Consider the following 14,209-nt stretch of genomic DNA (forward strand, 5'->3'; position numbering starts at 1 on the left):
TGTCTGTAACTCTAGTTCCAGGGAACCCAATGCCCTTTTCTGGCTTCTGTGGGCACTGTACACACATAGCACATAGACATATGTGCTGGCAAAACACTCATGCACATAAAATAAAAATAAATCTTTAATTAAAAAAAGATTACAATAAATGTATATATTACAAATGGAAAAAAAGTTCACTTCCACTTATCCACGAAATAATCATATTTGGCTGGCATTTGTTTGTTTTGTTTGAAACATAGTATCTCTACATAACTGTCCGGGAACTCACTATCTAGACCAGGCTGGCCTGGAACTCACAGAGATCTAGCTGCTTCTGAATGCTGGGATTAAAGGCAAGACCACTACTAGCCTGAATCATCATAGAGTTGGGGAGGTGAGTTAAGGGCTCTGACTGCTCTTGAAGAAGCCCTGAGTTCAGTTCCCTACAACTACATGGTAGCCTACAAACACATATATCTCCAATTCTTTTCTGACCCCCATAGGCACATGGTACACATACTACACACAGGCAAACCACTTATACGAATAAAATTAAAAGCTATAAGCTACATTAGCATACAATATCATGCTTAGCCACACCATACAAATGAGAAAATCAGGCTCAGAGAGGATAGGTGGCTGGCCAAAGTCACAGCTCATGGAAGGCAGCACAAAGGTGAAAACTATCAACACCTCAGTGAGTCACTGTTAGCTGAGTGTGGGCACTGAATAACTCTTGGTTACCTTGTCAGTCTCTAATGTCTCAACATGAATGCCTTTAGGATACCTAAATGAAAAGAGGAAAAACTCACATCAGTGCATGATTCAGTGACTGCTAAAATCCCCAAAGAATTCAACAAGCTGCCATGTGGCTGTAAACTAAAGTTTTACTAAAATGGGACAATCACCACTAAAGACTTTAAAATAAGCCAACTTACAACACCTCAGCTGCTATTTCCCTGCCTCTTCTCTCAAATGCACAAGGATGTTACCAGTTTTGTGTGAACGTTTTAGGGTTTTAGCACTTTCTAAAATGCTTGGTATTTTATAATGCAGTCAACCCATTGCCACGGAGGTCATCTTACTTCTAAATGCCTGCTTTGTAACTGAAGTGGTAACAGTCTCTGTAGACTTAAGAGAAGGGTTGGGGGATGCTGGGCTTCAGTTTGCCTTAGTGTTTGCAGCAGCCAAAGAGGAGAGAGACATAGCACAGAGAAAGATGTAAGGATAAGACAAGAGAGGAGGCTGGACAAGACAGCCCAGAGCCCTCCCCTGTCTGGTTTAAAAGTTATTCCCTTCCGGAAATTGGGAGGCAGAGGCAGGCCGATCTCTGTGAGTTCGAGGCCAGCCTGGTCTATGAAGCAGCTTCCAGGACAGCCAGGACTACACAAAGAAACCCTGTCTCAAAAGAAAACAAAAAAATAGAATGAAAATTATTCACGTACACATCACTTGTCAGATTTTTTTTTTAAGTTTTTTTTTGTTTTGTTTTGTTTAGTGTGAAAGAGTGAGAGAGGAAGACATAGAGAACAGAGGAAGTTACGTGTTTTAAGACATCTACCAAATGGTAACAGAAAATTAATTAAATGAGTAGTCAATTTAAGAACTGCCAGGGGACATGATAGCGTCACATGACCCATAACTGAAAAACTCTAAAGAGCAATGGGACCAAAGATTATACTTAATTTATTAAGTTCTGTCCTAGAGAGCACTTTTTTTTCAAATGGTTTTAAAGTTTTATTGTAGAAAGGCAGAAAGAAAAAGAGAAGGTAAAAAGATAGAGAGAGGCCAGCCATGGCCACATGGAGGGGGAAGAGGGAGAGAGAGAAGGAAGGCTAGAGATGAGAGTAAGAAAGGTGAGAGCTTAAAGAGTAGAGAGCACTCTTATAGCTAATTCAAATACTTACTTCCAACTCAAAGTCTGATAAATAAGTTTTCTTTGGAACCTATAAAACAAAAGAAAAGGAATGAGCTTAGACTATTAGGGGTGAACCCTAACTGATCAATCAGTGGGTGGGAAAGATTTAATTTAGAGCCCTCACTAGAACAGGCAGGTATGGACAACCATCACAGGCATTTCTGAGGTAGAAGGACTGACTCATCATATGTCTTCATCAAAATTTTAATGTTACTACATTGCTTTTAGAGAATAGGTAGAAATTATGATCAACTACTGCTTCCTGCAGCCTTATGGAGAGTGTAGAACAGACGCTTGCACTCTGACACCTCTGTGAAGCACGCCAGAGGGAGGCAGGGGAGAGGCTCAGCTGCTCTCTCACATGATGATTTGTATTTTTCTCTGTAGAGAAAGAACAGAGGTGGCCTGACAGTGAGTCCTCTGCTGAAGCCTGTGTCTGTTGAGCTACCCTCCAGGCCAACAGTGCTGCTCCTGGGCGTAGCCTAAAGTCTAAGTTGCAGACAAAGTATTTGTTCTGAGCCTCAGAAGACAAGCATCCCTGCTGTGGCAGTACTACAGTTAGCATTCAAGGCTGAGGAACACACCTGTGACAGAAAGACCACATCCAAGCCAGGTGTGATGAAACAAGCCTTTAATCCCGGCACTCAGGAAACAGAGGCAGGTGCATCTGTTGGTCTACAAAGAGAGTCCAGGATAGCCAAGGCTTGTTACAGAGAAACCCTGTCTCAAACAAACAAACAAACAAACAAACAAAGAAAACCAACAGCCATATGCATCCAAATGCAGAAGTCCTCCTCTCCTAAAAAGGAATGCTTGCAACAAACAAGCCAACTGACCCAGTGCATGGGTCAAGTTCCAGGCTCCTCTTCTCTTCACTTTGTAGGAAATCCTCTATCTTCTCTCTGATGATAAGATTCAGACAATGACCATCAGTGCCTTGAATGGATGAAGTGATCAGAACAGTGATTGTCCTCAAAACCTATACTCAAAATAATCAGCAACAGATCCACTCAAAAGCAATGTAAATACTGTCAGGGGGCGAAGCCAGTGGCAGAGCACTTGTCAAAGATGAGCAGAGGCAGGACTTCCATTTCTAACACACACACACACACACACACACACACACAGAAGCAGTCTAGTTTTTTTTTCCTTTTTTTTCCTTTGAGACAGTGTCACATATCCCAAGAAGACATCAAACTTGCTATGTAATGAGGATGGTTTGAACTTTTGATTCTCCTGCCTCTACCTCCCAACTGCTGAGTGCCACGAGTATAGCTATGCGCCACTATACCCAAGTCATGCAGTGCTGGGGACCAAACCCTAGGCTTTATAGATCATATGCAAGCACTCACCAAGAACATATTTCTTATGCTTACAGGTCCTCTTTCCATACATTCTGAACAAATGAAAAAGATAATCAAAGCTGGGAGTGGTGGTACACGCCTTTGATCCCAGCACTTGGGAGGCAGAGGCAGGTGGATTTCTGAGTTCGAGGCCAGCCTGGTCTACAGAGTGAGTTCTAGGACAGCCAGGGCTATACAGAGAAACCCTGTCTCGAAAAACAAAAAAAAACAAAAACAAACAAACAAACAAAAAAAAGATAATCAAAACCAGAGAGAACAGGTATATTTTGACATAATCTTTGGATGAAATTATTGATGACACTAGCAAAATTGTAACAAATTCTCAAACAATTTATCAATTTTAGAGCTATAGAGCCTAGTTAGGAGTCACAACCACAAGGGTGAGTGAAGATCCCAGCACCAACACAAGCCAGGCATGGCTTAACAAAGAGTCATAACCACAGTGCTGTGGTGGGGAGCAGTGCAGAGGCAGGAGGATCATTAAGGTATGCTGACTGCCAACCTAGCCAAAAGATTCAAACTTCAGGTTCAGGAAGAATTTTTGCCTCAAAGTAAAAAAGTAAAGAGAGATCCAGGATATCCAACCCCCCTTCTTCTCTGACCTCCTCATGTGTGTACCCACACATACATGCATGTATTCCACTCACACATACACAGAATTTGTAAGTATATTAAGAATTCGCCAATACTAGCAATATAATTTTGACTTTTCTAATAAAGCTATTATACTGGTAGCTACCCTATACATGACTAGATACTCCTCCCAGAGCACATCTGTTTGTCAAAGACTTCACTGCAATAAACAAGTATATACAGACATTCTAGCAAGCTTTGGTCCAGGAAGATCTACACACCTGCTGAGACCACCCCAGTAACAAGAGAGTAAGTCCAAACATCTGCCACCTGCTGAGACCCGCCCAGTAGCATGGGACAGGTCCAGATGTGATACAATGTGCAGTTCTTGTCTGGATTCAGATATGGCACAATTAAAGCCTGCAACTCACATTCACACTGTGTGAACACCTTTGCATTTGAAGCACAGGTTGGTGTCAAAGACAGAAATCCTGCCACAATCAGACACTGGTGCTCGCATCACCTTGTGTGTACACCTGTGCATGTAAAACACAAAGCAAGTGCAAGACAGACATCCTCCAATAGGTCACAATTACAGCCTGCCTCTCACATCACACCTACCAAGGTCCCTGCAGATGCTGCCAGTGTACAACAGCCCCCAGTCCACACCTAGTGCATCTCTCGTGTCAGTTAAGGAACTTACATTACTTGGTCAATAAACTTCTTCTGATCCTCAGGGATGGTCACAGGACATTTTGCCAGAGCTCCTGCCCCATTGGCTTGAGACCGTTTTTCATCGAATTGCTCTCTCAGCTGCCTTTCTTCTTCCTGATTCAGATATGGAATCCCTACACAGAATTTTTAAAAGAATAAATTAGAAGAAATAACAATTTCAAGCACAAAATTATTTTGAAATTTTTATTTTTATTTATATGTATGTGTATTTGTCCTCTGTGCAGGTGCCTGTAACCTGTACGCAGGCCCCTCCAGAGATCAGACGAGAGCACTGGAGGCCCTGGATCTGGAGTTCTGGGCATCTGCAATCTGCCAGATGGTGGGTGGTGGGAAGTGAACTCCAGAACTCTACAAGAGCAGCAACCTCTCAACGTCTGAGCTGTGCGTTCAGCCCTTACACTAAACTACTTGTTTGTCTTTATTCTTTTGAGTCAGGTCCTACTTTGTAGCCCTGGCTATCCTAGAACTCACTATGTAGATAAGGCTAGCCTCAAATTCACTGCCTCTCAAGTGATAGGATCAAAGGTGTGCATTATTTCATCTGGTTATATACAAAAATTTTAACTAGCGAGAAATCTATCATATACAGACCATATTTTAACTATACTGCAAAAAAAAAATCAACTGAGAAATAATCGTGAAATATGCTTGCAAGTGCATTCAGTCATATGGATGAGAGCATAAAGGAACAGGCAGAGGTAACCTGCCTCAGTAAAAGGAACTTCTGATCAGACACAGAAAAGGCCACTGTGAAGAAAAGTCAAAAGACAAGTAAGAAAGATATGCAGAGCAGGGAGAAAGAAGAAAAACAGACAAACAGAAAAAAAAAATACTCAGTGGATGCTAAAGTTAACTGACAAGAATATCAATCCAATTTAGTATGATTTCCTCAAAAATGCACAGAAATGGGCATTTCTGATCATTCTGTTGGATGCTGAAGACACCCTGAGCAAAGAGACATACACACTAGGCATACAAACACCGCCATACAGAGATCAAGCTCCTGGGAAATGCCTGGCAGTCATGAGCCGGTGATGCAGTCCTGCAAAGAACTCCTAGCAGAAGAGTTATTGAGACAACACCTCTCGCCCTGTAGCCAGGGCTGGCACTGAACTTGGCAATACACCTACCTCAGATTCCCAACTACTGGGATGGCTGGCAGCCACTACCACATCTGATTCTCAAATATTCTTTTCTTTTTTTTCTCCCTTTTCTTTTTGCAATAGTAAGGCAGAGACCCAGTCTCGCATATGATGACAAGCACTCTTCCACTGACTTACCACTCCCTGGCACCTCCACTCTCAAAACATTTAAGGGAAAGGAAAGTCATTCCACTATGTCCAATTATCCAACATTCCAACACCACCATTCTACAAAGAGCTGATAGTCACCTCCCTGATAACGAAGCCTCATGCTCTGCAATGAGGACGGGACATGAGGAAGCCACATCTCTCCTCAACATGCTGTCCAATCCCATATCCCCAAAGGTGAGCCATTACAATCATGCCAACTACACAGACCACACCTCTCCCCATGAGGTGTCTCTAACTGTAAGAGCTACAGTAATGGACAAGGGAGTACTGTGACCAAAGACCAGAACACTGTATATACGTTGTTAAGAATTGCATGCACCTGTCACACAGGCAGAAGCTAGAAAACATTCCCACATTTGGACTCAGAAGTGACTAAATCCTACACAGGTCGAATGAACAAGCCCAATCAAGTCACAGTTTAAGATGCCACATTATCATCCAAGGAAATGCTATCTACTCTCCTGATCAGCTCAGAAGTTTCAAGGTTTACAAAAACAGAGTGGAGCTGAAGCAGTTATGAGCACCTGCTGTTCTTCCAGAGTGCCTGAGTGCATCCTCCTCTGAGCTCTGTGGGTGCCCGCACATAAGTGGCATATGCACAGACAAAATCTAATGCAAAAAAATTTTTAATAAAAAACAAAAAACAGAGGTTGAGGAAGATAGCTCAATCTGTTAAATGCCTCCTATGAAAGCCTGAGGGGTGATTGTGGAGCCCCAGGAACCTCCAGAGAAGCCAGGTGGGACAGCACATGTCAGTAACACCAGTCCTGCCCATGAAAACTGTCACTGTCTCAAAACAAAAAGAAAACTAAGGTCATCCTTGAACTACATAGCAATTGTGAGACAAGCCTGGTCTACATATTAAATTGAAAATTAATAAAATAAGAAGGCTTTTTCCAGAGGTCCTGAGTTCAATTCCCAGCAACCACACAGTGGCTCACAACCATCTGTAACGGGATCTGATGCCCTCTTCTGGTGTGTCTGAAGACAGCTGCAGTGTACTCATATAAATAAAAATAAATAAATCTTAAAAATTGGCAATTCTCAAGCAAAATGAGATTTACTTCTGAAGGATTTTGAAGGTTTATCAACTACAAAGCTAAGTCACATAGACAGTCTTACCACTGCAAAACACTTTATTAAAGTCAAATCCTTGGCTCGCCAGGAAGTCAATGCTGGAGCTCTGAAACAGACAACACACACATCAGTGAGACTTGAGGCAATCCTTAGGCCAGCAGAGACATAATGCAGACATGAAACCATGACAACCCAACAAGAAAGCAGGCCAAAAGTCAGAAGACACTCTTTAGCCATAGCTTCTGGGACTGTTCGTTTACTTAAAACACCACTTAAGTTCTCCCCCTTAGTAGCTTTATAAAACATTCTTTGTGTTATAAAATTTGTTAAGCCAGGCAGTGGTGGCACATGCCTTTAATCCCAGCACTTGGAAGGCATAGGCAGGCTGATTTCTGGGTTCGAGGCCAGCCTGGTCTACAGAGTAAGTCCAGGACAGCCAGGGCTATACAGAAACCCTGTCTCAGAAAATAAATAAATAAATAAAATAAAATTTGTTAAACATTCACTGAGTAAGGGCTGGAAAGATGGCTCAGCGGTTAAGAACACTGACTGCTATTCCAGAGGTCCTGAGTTCAATTTCCAGCAACCACATGGTAGCTCACAACCATCTGTACAGTGTACTCATATATGAAAAATAAAAAATAATTTCTTTAAAAAAATTCACTGAGTAGACAGCTAATTCCCCAATAGCAGGAGGCCCCTGCCATCTTGCTGCTACACTGACTGTGAGGCTGTAAACAGAAGTAGTGTACATTCATAAACCTCTATACTGACTTGGATACAAAAGGCCCATATCTTATTAGTAGTAGTACATGGGCACTAGTGTGTGTATGTGTGTGTGTGTCTGTGTGTGTGTGTGTATGTGTGTCTGTGTGTGTGTCTGTGTGTGTGTATGTGTCTGTGTGTGTGTATGTGTATGTGTGTCTGTGTGTGTGTGTATGTGTGTCTGTGTGTGTGTGTGTGTGTCTGTGTGTGTGTGTCTGTGTGTGTGTATGTGTCTGTGTGTGTGTATGTGTATGTGTGTCTGTGTGTGTGTATGTGTGTGTGTGTCTGTGTGTGTGTGTGTATGTGTGTCTGTGTGTGTGTCTGTATGTGTGTATGTGTGTGTGTCTGTGTGTGTGTGTGTATGTGTGTCTGTGTGTGTGTCTGTGTGTGTGTATGTGTCTGTGTGTGTGTATGTGTATGTGTGTCTGTGTGTGTGTGTATGTGTGTGTGTGTCTGTGTGTGTGTGTGTATGTGTGTCTCTGTGTGTCTGTGTGTGTGTATGTGTCTGTGTGTGTGTATGTGTATGTGTATGTGTGTGTGTGTGTGTGTGTGTGTGTGTGTGTGTCTGTGTGTGTGTGTGTGTGTCTGTGTGTGTGTGTATGTGTGTGTGTGTGTGTGTACCTGTAGAGCTGGTTCTCTCCTTTCACCTTTGCATTCTAACCCACTCAGAAGTGTTACCAGCCCTGAAGGCCTAAAATCATAATTGGATATTGTTTTCTTTTGTCTCATCCTGGTTTATGTTGGTTTTTTAGACATGGCCTCATGAAGCCTTGAACTACCTCATCCTCCTGCCTCCACTGAGTACTGAAATTGCAGCTGTGCACAACCACACCCCGTCTCTGGGTACTGGGGATGGACTCCAAAGCTTCATTCATTCTACAAAAGCACTCTACCAAATGAATTACAATCCCACCCTCTCAATGTTCTCTCAGGTTCTGTTTCTGAGAGGTGGGATTAAGCCCAGGGCTGCGCACACACTATGCAAGTGCTCTACCACAGAGCTGTACCCTCCGCATTCTGCTTTTGGTGTTTTGAGTTGTTTTGTTTTCAGACAAGGTCTCACTGAGTTGTCAAAGACAGCTTTGAACTCACTCTGTACCCAGTGATAGACTGAGCTCTTGTTCCTCCCTGCCTCGGCTTCCTGAGTAGCTGGGATGAGAGGCCTGTGCCACCAGACCTGGCCAGTTGGATAGTCTTAATCTTCAAGATCCAGAAACAAAATCCCTAACTAAGCAAGCCTGAGGAAGCAAATACATACTGTACCTAGAAGAAGCTGAAAGATTCAAGAAGATGTATTAAAACTGAGTAAGTAATTTTGAGGACTGTACCAGTTTAGCCAAATTCTGAAGCCCCTCAAAGCAAGGAAAGAGAACACTATTGCAGCTGCTCTGGTTCCCTATAGTCTTGTACATTCATATAAACACTCCTCTGTAGGCAAATGAGAGGGACCTAGATTCACGGTTTGACTACCAGGGGCCAAACCGAAGCTGCTCGAACTTTTCCACTAGAAACCCCCCTCTCATCCAAGGAGTTTCACATGACCTCATGTATAGTCATATAAAGTAGGTAGACAAATCAACCATTTACTAGGAAATAAATCACAATGACATTTATTCCAAGAAATTCTTTTATATACACATAATTATTTTACCATTATTAAAGACAAAAGCAGATTTGTGATACATCTAACAAAAGGAGCAAAAAGTTCAAGGTCCTCCTAGCTACTTGGTAATTCTGAAATCAGCCTGGACTATATGGGACCATGTCTCAGAAAACACAGAGAGAAAGAGAAGGTGGAGGAAATGAAAAGAACTCAGAAAGCATATAAATATTGTTGTTTCTCTCTACCACACAAATATAGCATTCGGCAGCTCGCTCCTCCACACCTTACCTAGCAGCTCAGTATTAAGCATTTAATTTTCAAGGAAACATTGTTCTGCCTTCAGGTCACATATAATTTGAGGGTGATTGGGGCATAGCTTTAATCTACTCACACTCTAGCACCTAACTCCTTTGTACAGCACAGCTCTATAGATGTGTGGGTGGGTGAGTGGGTAGGTGTGCGTTTGCACCCGTGCATGCATGTGCATAGTATGTGGAAAAGGGCGCACACACCTATACGTATTTGTATTTTCATACCATTCTCTACGTGGCTGTGTTTATGTATGCACTTGACTGTATGTGGTGCATACACGTGTGCACAGGGGCACTCAATTCACCCAGGCAACCATATGTGGAGGCTTGAGGTCAACACTGAGTATTTTCCTCAATTACTCTCAACCTTAATTTTTGAGATATGGTCTCTCATTGAATCCTTGTCTTTTCAGCCAGACTGACTAGCCAGCAAACACCTAGCCCCAGAACTCACCTGTCTCAATGAGTGATCATGGAATTACACATTGTGGTTGGCATTTCCTAATTTTCCAATGGTTCTAGGGGAATTGATATCCCCCCCTCAGCTATCTCCCCAGAGTCTGTATTTGTAGACTTTTAAATAAAACAAGCAAACAACAACTTTAGGGCCAAGGGGATAGTTCAGTTTATAAGGTGTTTACTTATCATGTATGAGACCCTAGTATGTCTCATTATGCATGACAATTTAAATCTTGAGGGGTTGGTTGTTTTGTTTTGTTTTGTTTTTGGACACAGTGTCTCACTATGTAGCTCTGGCTGGCCCATACTCCTTATTTTGACCAGGCTAACCTCAAACTACAAGATTTACCTGCCTTTTTTTTTTAAATAAAGATTTATTTATTAATATACATAAGTACACTGTAGCTGACTTCAGACACACCAGAAGAGGGCATCAGATCTCATTATGGGTGGTTGAAAGGCACCATGTAGTTTCTGAGATTTGAACTCAGGACCTTTGGAAGAGCAATCAGTGCTCTTACCTGCTAAGCCATCTTGCCAGCCAGATCTACCTGTCTTTGCCTCCAAGCACTAGTACTAGATTGCAGGGATTAAAGGCTAGCTAGCATCACCACACCCACCCAACTAATCCTCTGATGTTAACAATCAGTCAATCTTATGTATTCCTTAATAAGAAGAGAAAACAGGGAAAAAGTCAAGAGACAGCCTGCTCTGTAGGGCTAAGGACACTCGGTTTGGCTGAGTCCATACTCGACAAGCATGGCCCGGGAGTTCCATCCCTAGGACACAAGCGACACCAGCACCCGGGAAGCAGGCTAAGGCAGAAGAACCAAATACTCAAAGCCGTCCTTGTACAATCTTCAAGAGGCCTTGTGTGTACAATCCTTGTGTGTCCTTGTGTGCAATCTTCACGAGGCCTGCCCAGGGCCAGCTGGCCTGCTCTCAACAACTGGGCAGTCCAAAGACACATTCATCTCATTCAAATGACTTACGAGCTCACACACCAAGGCTACACCTTTCTCTGTCTGTCCCTTTGCTCTTCCAGACCAAAGCCCAGGAACTGGGCCGGGAAGATGGCTCAGCAGGTCTTACTAACAAGTCTAATGACCTGAGTTCAATCCCTAGGAACCACACGGTAGATAAAGAGAGCACTGTCACAAGTTGTCCTCTGACCTCCTTGAGTGCACTGTGGTAAGCACAAGTACTTACGTACACACGGGTACCCAAGTACACACCTGCACATACATGCATGTATATTCTTGAGGCAGCTCACAACTGCTGGGAATTGAATCTGAAGACTCTGAAGAGCAGACAGTGCTCTTAAACACTCCTGGGCTACCTCTCCAGCCCTAGTCATGGATTTATCACAGTAAAAAGAAAGTAGCCAGGCAGTGGTGGTGCACACCTTTAATCCCAGCAATTGGGAGGCAGAGGTAGGCAGATTTCTGAGTTTGAGGCCAGCCTGGTCTACAGAGTGAGTTCCAGGACAGCCAGGGCTATACAGAGAAACCCTGTTTCGAAAAACCAAAAAAAAAAAAAGTAACTAGTACAATAATTTTTAAAAAAAGTTTTAAAATAATTTTCTTAAAAAAAAAAGCAGCATTTTAATTTGCATTTGAGGCATCTACCTCAGGAATACCTCCAAGAATATCATCTTCCTTAAAGAGCACCTGGATGAATATCCCACATGTTGCTGTGTCACAGCTCATACAATGGCTGGAGCTCTTCTAATCGGCCTCAGTTTATTTCCTAAATGCCAGTTCTAAGGAGTGTGAGACTGGAGAATTACAATTTAGTGGTCAGCCTGGCTGACAGTGAGGAAGAGCAACCTGACTACACTGTGACACTATGTCTCAAAACAAAGACTAGCCAGAACACTACCTAAGGCATCTCACTGAATCCCTGTTTTTATATATTATTAATCCTGGACCAAAATTATAGTATCCTCATTTTAAATAATTGTTCTTGTGCTGGGTGTAGTGGTGCATGCCTTTAATCCCAGTGCTTGGGAGACACACGGGAAAGGGGGTGGGAAATTGGGGGGGAGGGTCTCTTAAATTCAAGGCCAGCAAGACTATACATAAACAGTTCCAGGCCATCCAGGGCTACAAAGTTGAAGCCTTGTCTATAGGTAGATAGATAGATAGATAGATAGACAGACAGACAGACAGACAGACAGACAGACTTCTAACCCACTAACAATTGTTACTTCTTTTTTTGTTTTTTTTTTTTTTTTTGAGACAGGGTTTCTCTGTATAGCCCTGGCTGTCCTGGAACTCACTTTGTAGTCCAGGCTGGCCTCGAACTCAGAAATCCATCTGCCTCTGCCTCCCGAGTGCTGGGATTAAAGGCGTGTGCCACCACGCCCGGCACTATTGTTACTTCTGAAAATAACTCTATCCAAAGAAGTTTCCAAACTGAGCCAATTTCCCCCCAACTGAACAAACACTGTTTAAGTATTCTACAATGAGGTTATCTTGTAAATAGTTAGTATCTGATTCCAGGAAAAAGGAAGTTTCAGGTCAGAGATATGATGACCTAGTAGAGGCATCCTTGTATACGCATGCGGCCCTAGACCCCATATCCACATAGTAGAACCATTAAAGTAAATAAAAAGAGCAAAGGAAATAACTATTGCTTATATAATAACTTAAGAAAACTATCTAAAAGACCAAAATAAACATGATCTGGATCTATAACCCTAGCTTTAGTTATGAAGTGATAATCTGTCCTTTAAAAACTAAAAAAGCAGCCAGGTGTGATGGCTCACACCTTTAACTCTAGGACCCAGAAAGTAGAGTCGAGAAAGGACTATGAGTTTGAGGACAGCCTATTCTACCAAGTTCCAGGCCAGTCAGGCAGGGTTGAAAGAACAAAATTACCTTCATTTTTCCCTTTTGTTCCCACGTATTCAATTATCTCTCCGTATCATGATTTGTGTCTTTCATTATTTTAAAGTAACAGTATGCACATTTTGGTTACTATGTTTGCTTTTCGAGACAGAGTTTTGTATAGCTTGGCTGGCCTCAAAATTTGTTGTGTAGCTAAGGATGCCCTGACCTTCTGGTCAGCTTCCCTAACTCCCCAGGTCTGGGATTGTGAGCATGTACCACCATGGCCAGTTTATGCAAGCACTGGTAATCCAGTAACTGCTGCCTGCTAGGCAAGCACTCTCCCTACTAAGCTACAGGCTCAGCCCTTGTCTTGTCACTTTAGGAAGAAAGTGCTCGGGACTCTGTGCTCTGGGGTCCCACAGCTACAGCACCACTTTCATGGCAAAAAGGGTGCAGACTGAGATGCACCGATGTTACTGTGTGGAGAGAAGCTAGGCTGCGGTAGCATGGGAGAAGAGGCAATCCCTCTATCATACACCCGCATGTTTACTCTCCTTATCCATGACAACAAAGAATCAAGCAAGCAGAGTGGAAACTATTTGAGCAGCGTCTGCCAAGGCAGCTACCACAAGAGTGTAAGGGAAAGCTTCCCTGCATCTCTCCTCAAAAATGTGTCTTGTCCACCTTCTGTTTCCTAACTAGTGACTCGGGAGAGGACCCAGGCTTTGAAGTTTGAGACTCTTAGCGGGCCAGTGGTGCAAGCATTTAAACCCAGCACTTTGGAGGCAAAGGCAGTTGTTTGTGAGTATGAGGCCAGCCTGGTCTACAGAGTGAGTTCCAGGACAACCAGGGCTACACAGAGAAACCCTGTCTCAAAAAACAAAAAAACAAAACAAAACAAAAAAATTTGACTCTTTCGGAAAACAAAGCTCCATCCTTGGGAAGGAACAAAAACAATGAAGGAAGGAGAAGTCTGTGGGGCCTGAAGTAGGGCTCCATGCAGAGGAGAGCAGTGGAAGTCCCAAACGGAGTCCCTCTGGACCATCAAGCTCCCCAGCGCAGCTTTAGTAATAAATAATTTACTAATTATTTAGTATAAGTATAATTATTTTAATATAATTATGACATAATAGTATGAGCTTGTTGATTGTAAATATATTTATTAATTATAAATATTAAGCCAGGCAGTGGTGACGCACGCTTTTAATCCCAGCACTTGGGAGGCAGAGGCAGGGGGATTTCTGAGTTCGAGGCCAACCTGGTCTACAGAGTGAG

The 14,209-nt window shown here is 42.8% G+C and overlaps 1 protein-coding gene across 6 annotated transcripts in view; it reads right to left on the reverse strand.

Moving 5' to 3' along the window:
• Parn (poly(A)-specific ribonuclease (deadenylation nuclease)) overlaps positions 1-14,209 on the reverse strand; it is a 130,235-nt gene that overhangs the window by 111,945 nt on the left and 4,081 nt on the right. For 4 of the 6 annotated variants that reach the window (NM_001358452.1, NM_028761.3, XM_030249305.1 and 1 more), the window contains exons 6-10: positions 7,008-7,068; positions 4,541-4,685; positions 2,737-2,802; positions 1,890-1,928; positions 727-769 (exon numbers count right to left, since the gene is read on the reverse strand). In NM_001358452.1, the coding sequence (NP_001345381.1) occupies positions 727-769; positions 1,890-1,928; positions 2,737-2,802; positions 4,541-4,685; positions 7,008-7,068 (354 nt within the window). The remainder of the gene's footprint in view (positions 1-726; positions 770-1,889; positions 1,929-2,736; positions 2,803-4,540; positions 4,686-7,007; positions 7,069-14,209) is intronic. The other 2 variants (NM_001358453.1, XM_017317145.2) reach the window with 1 other exon arrangement.

The sequence above is a fragment of the Mus musculus genome, chromosome 16 (assembly GCF_000001635.26).
Source record: "Mus musculus strain C57BL/6J chromosome 16, GRCm38.p6 C57BL/6J".
Lineage (NCBI taxonomy): Eukaryota > Metazoa > Chordata > Mammalia > Rodentia > Muridae > Mus > Mus musculus.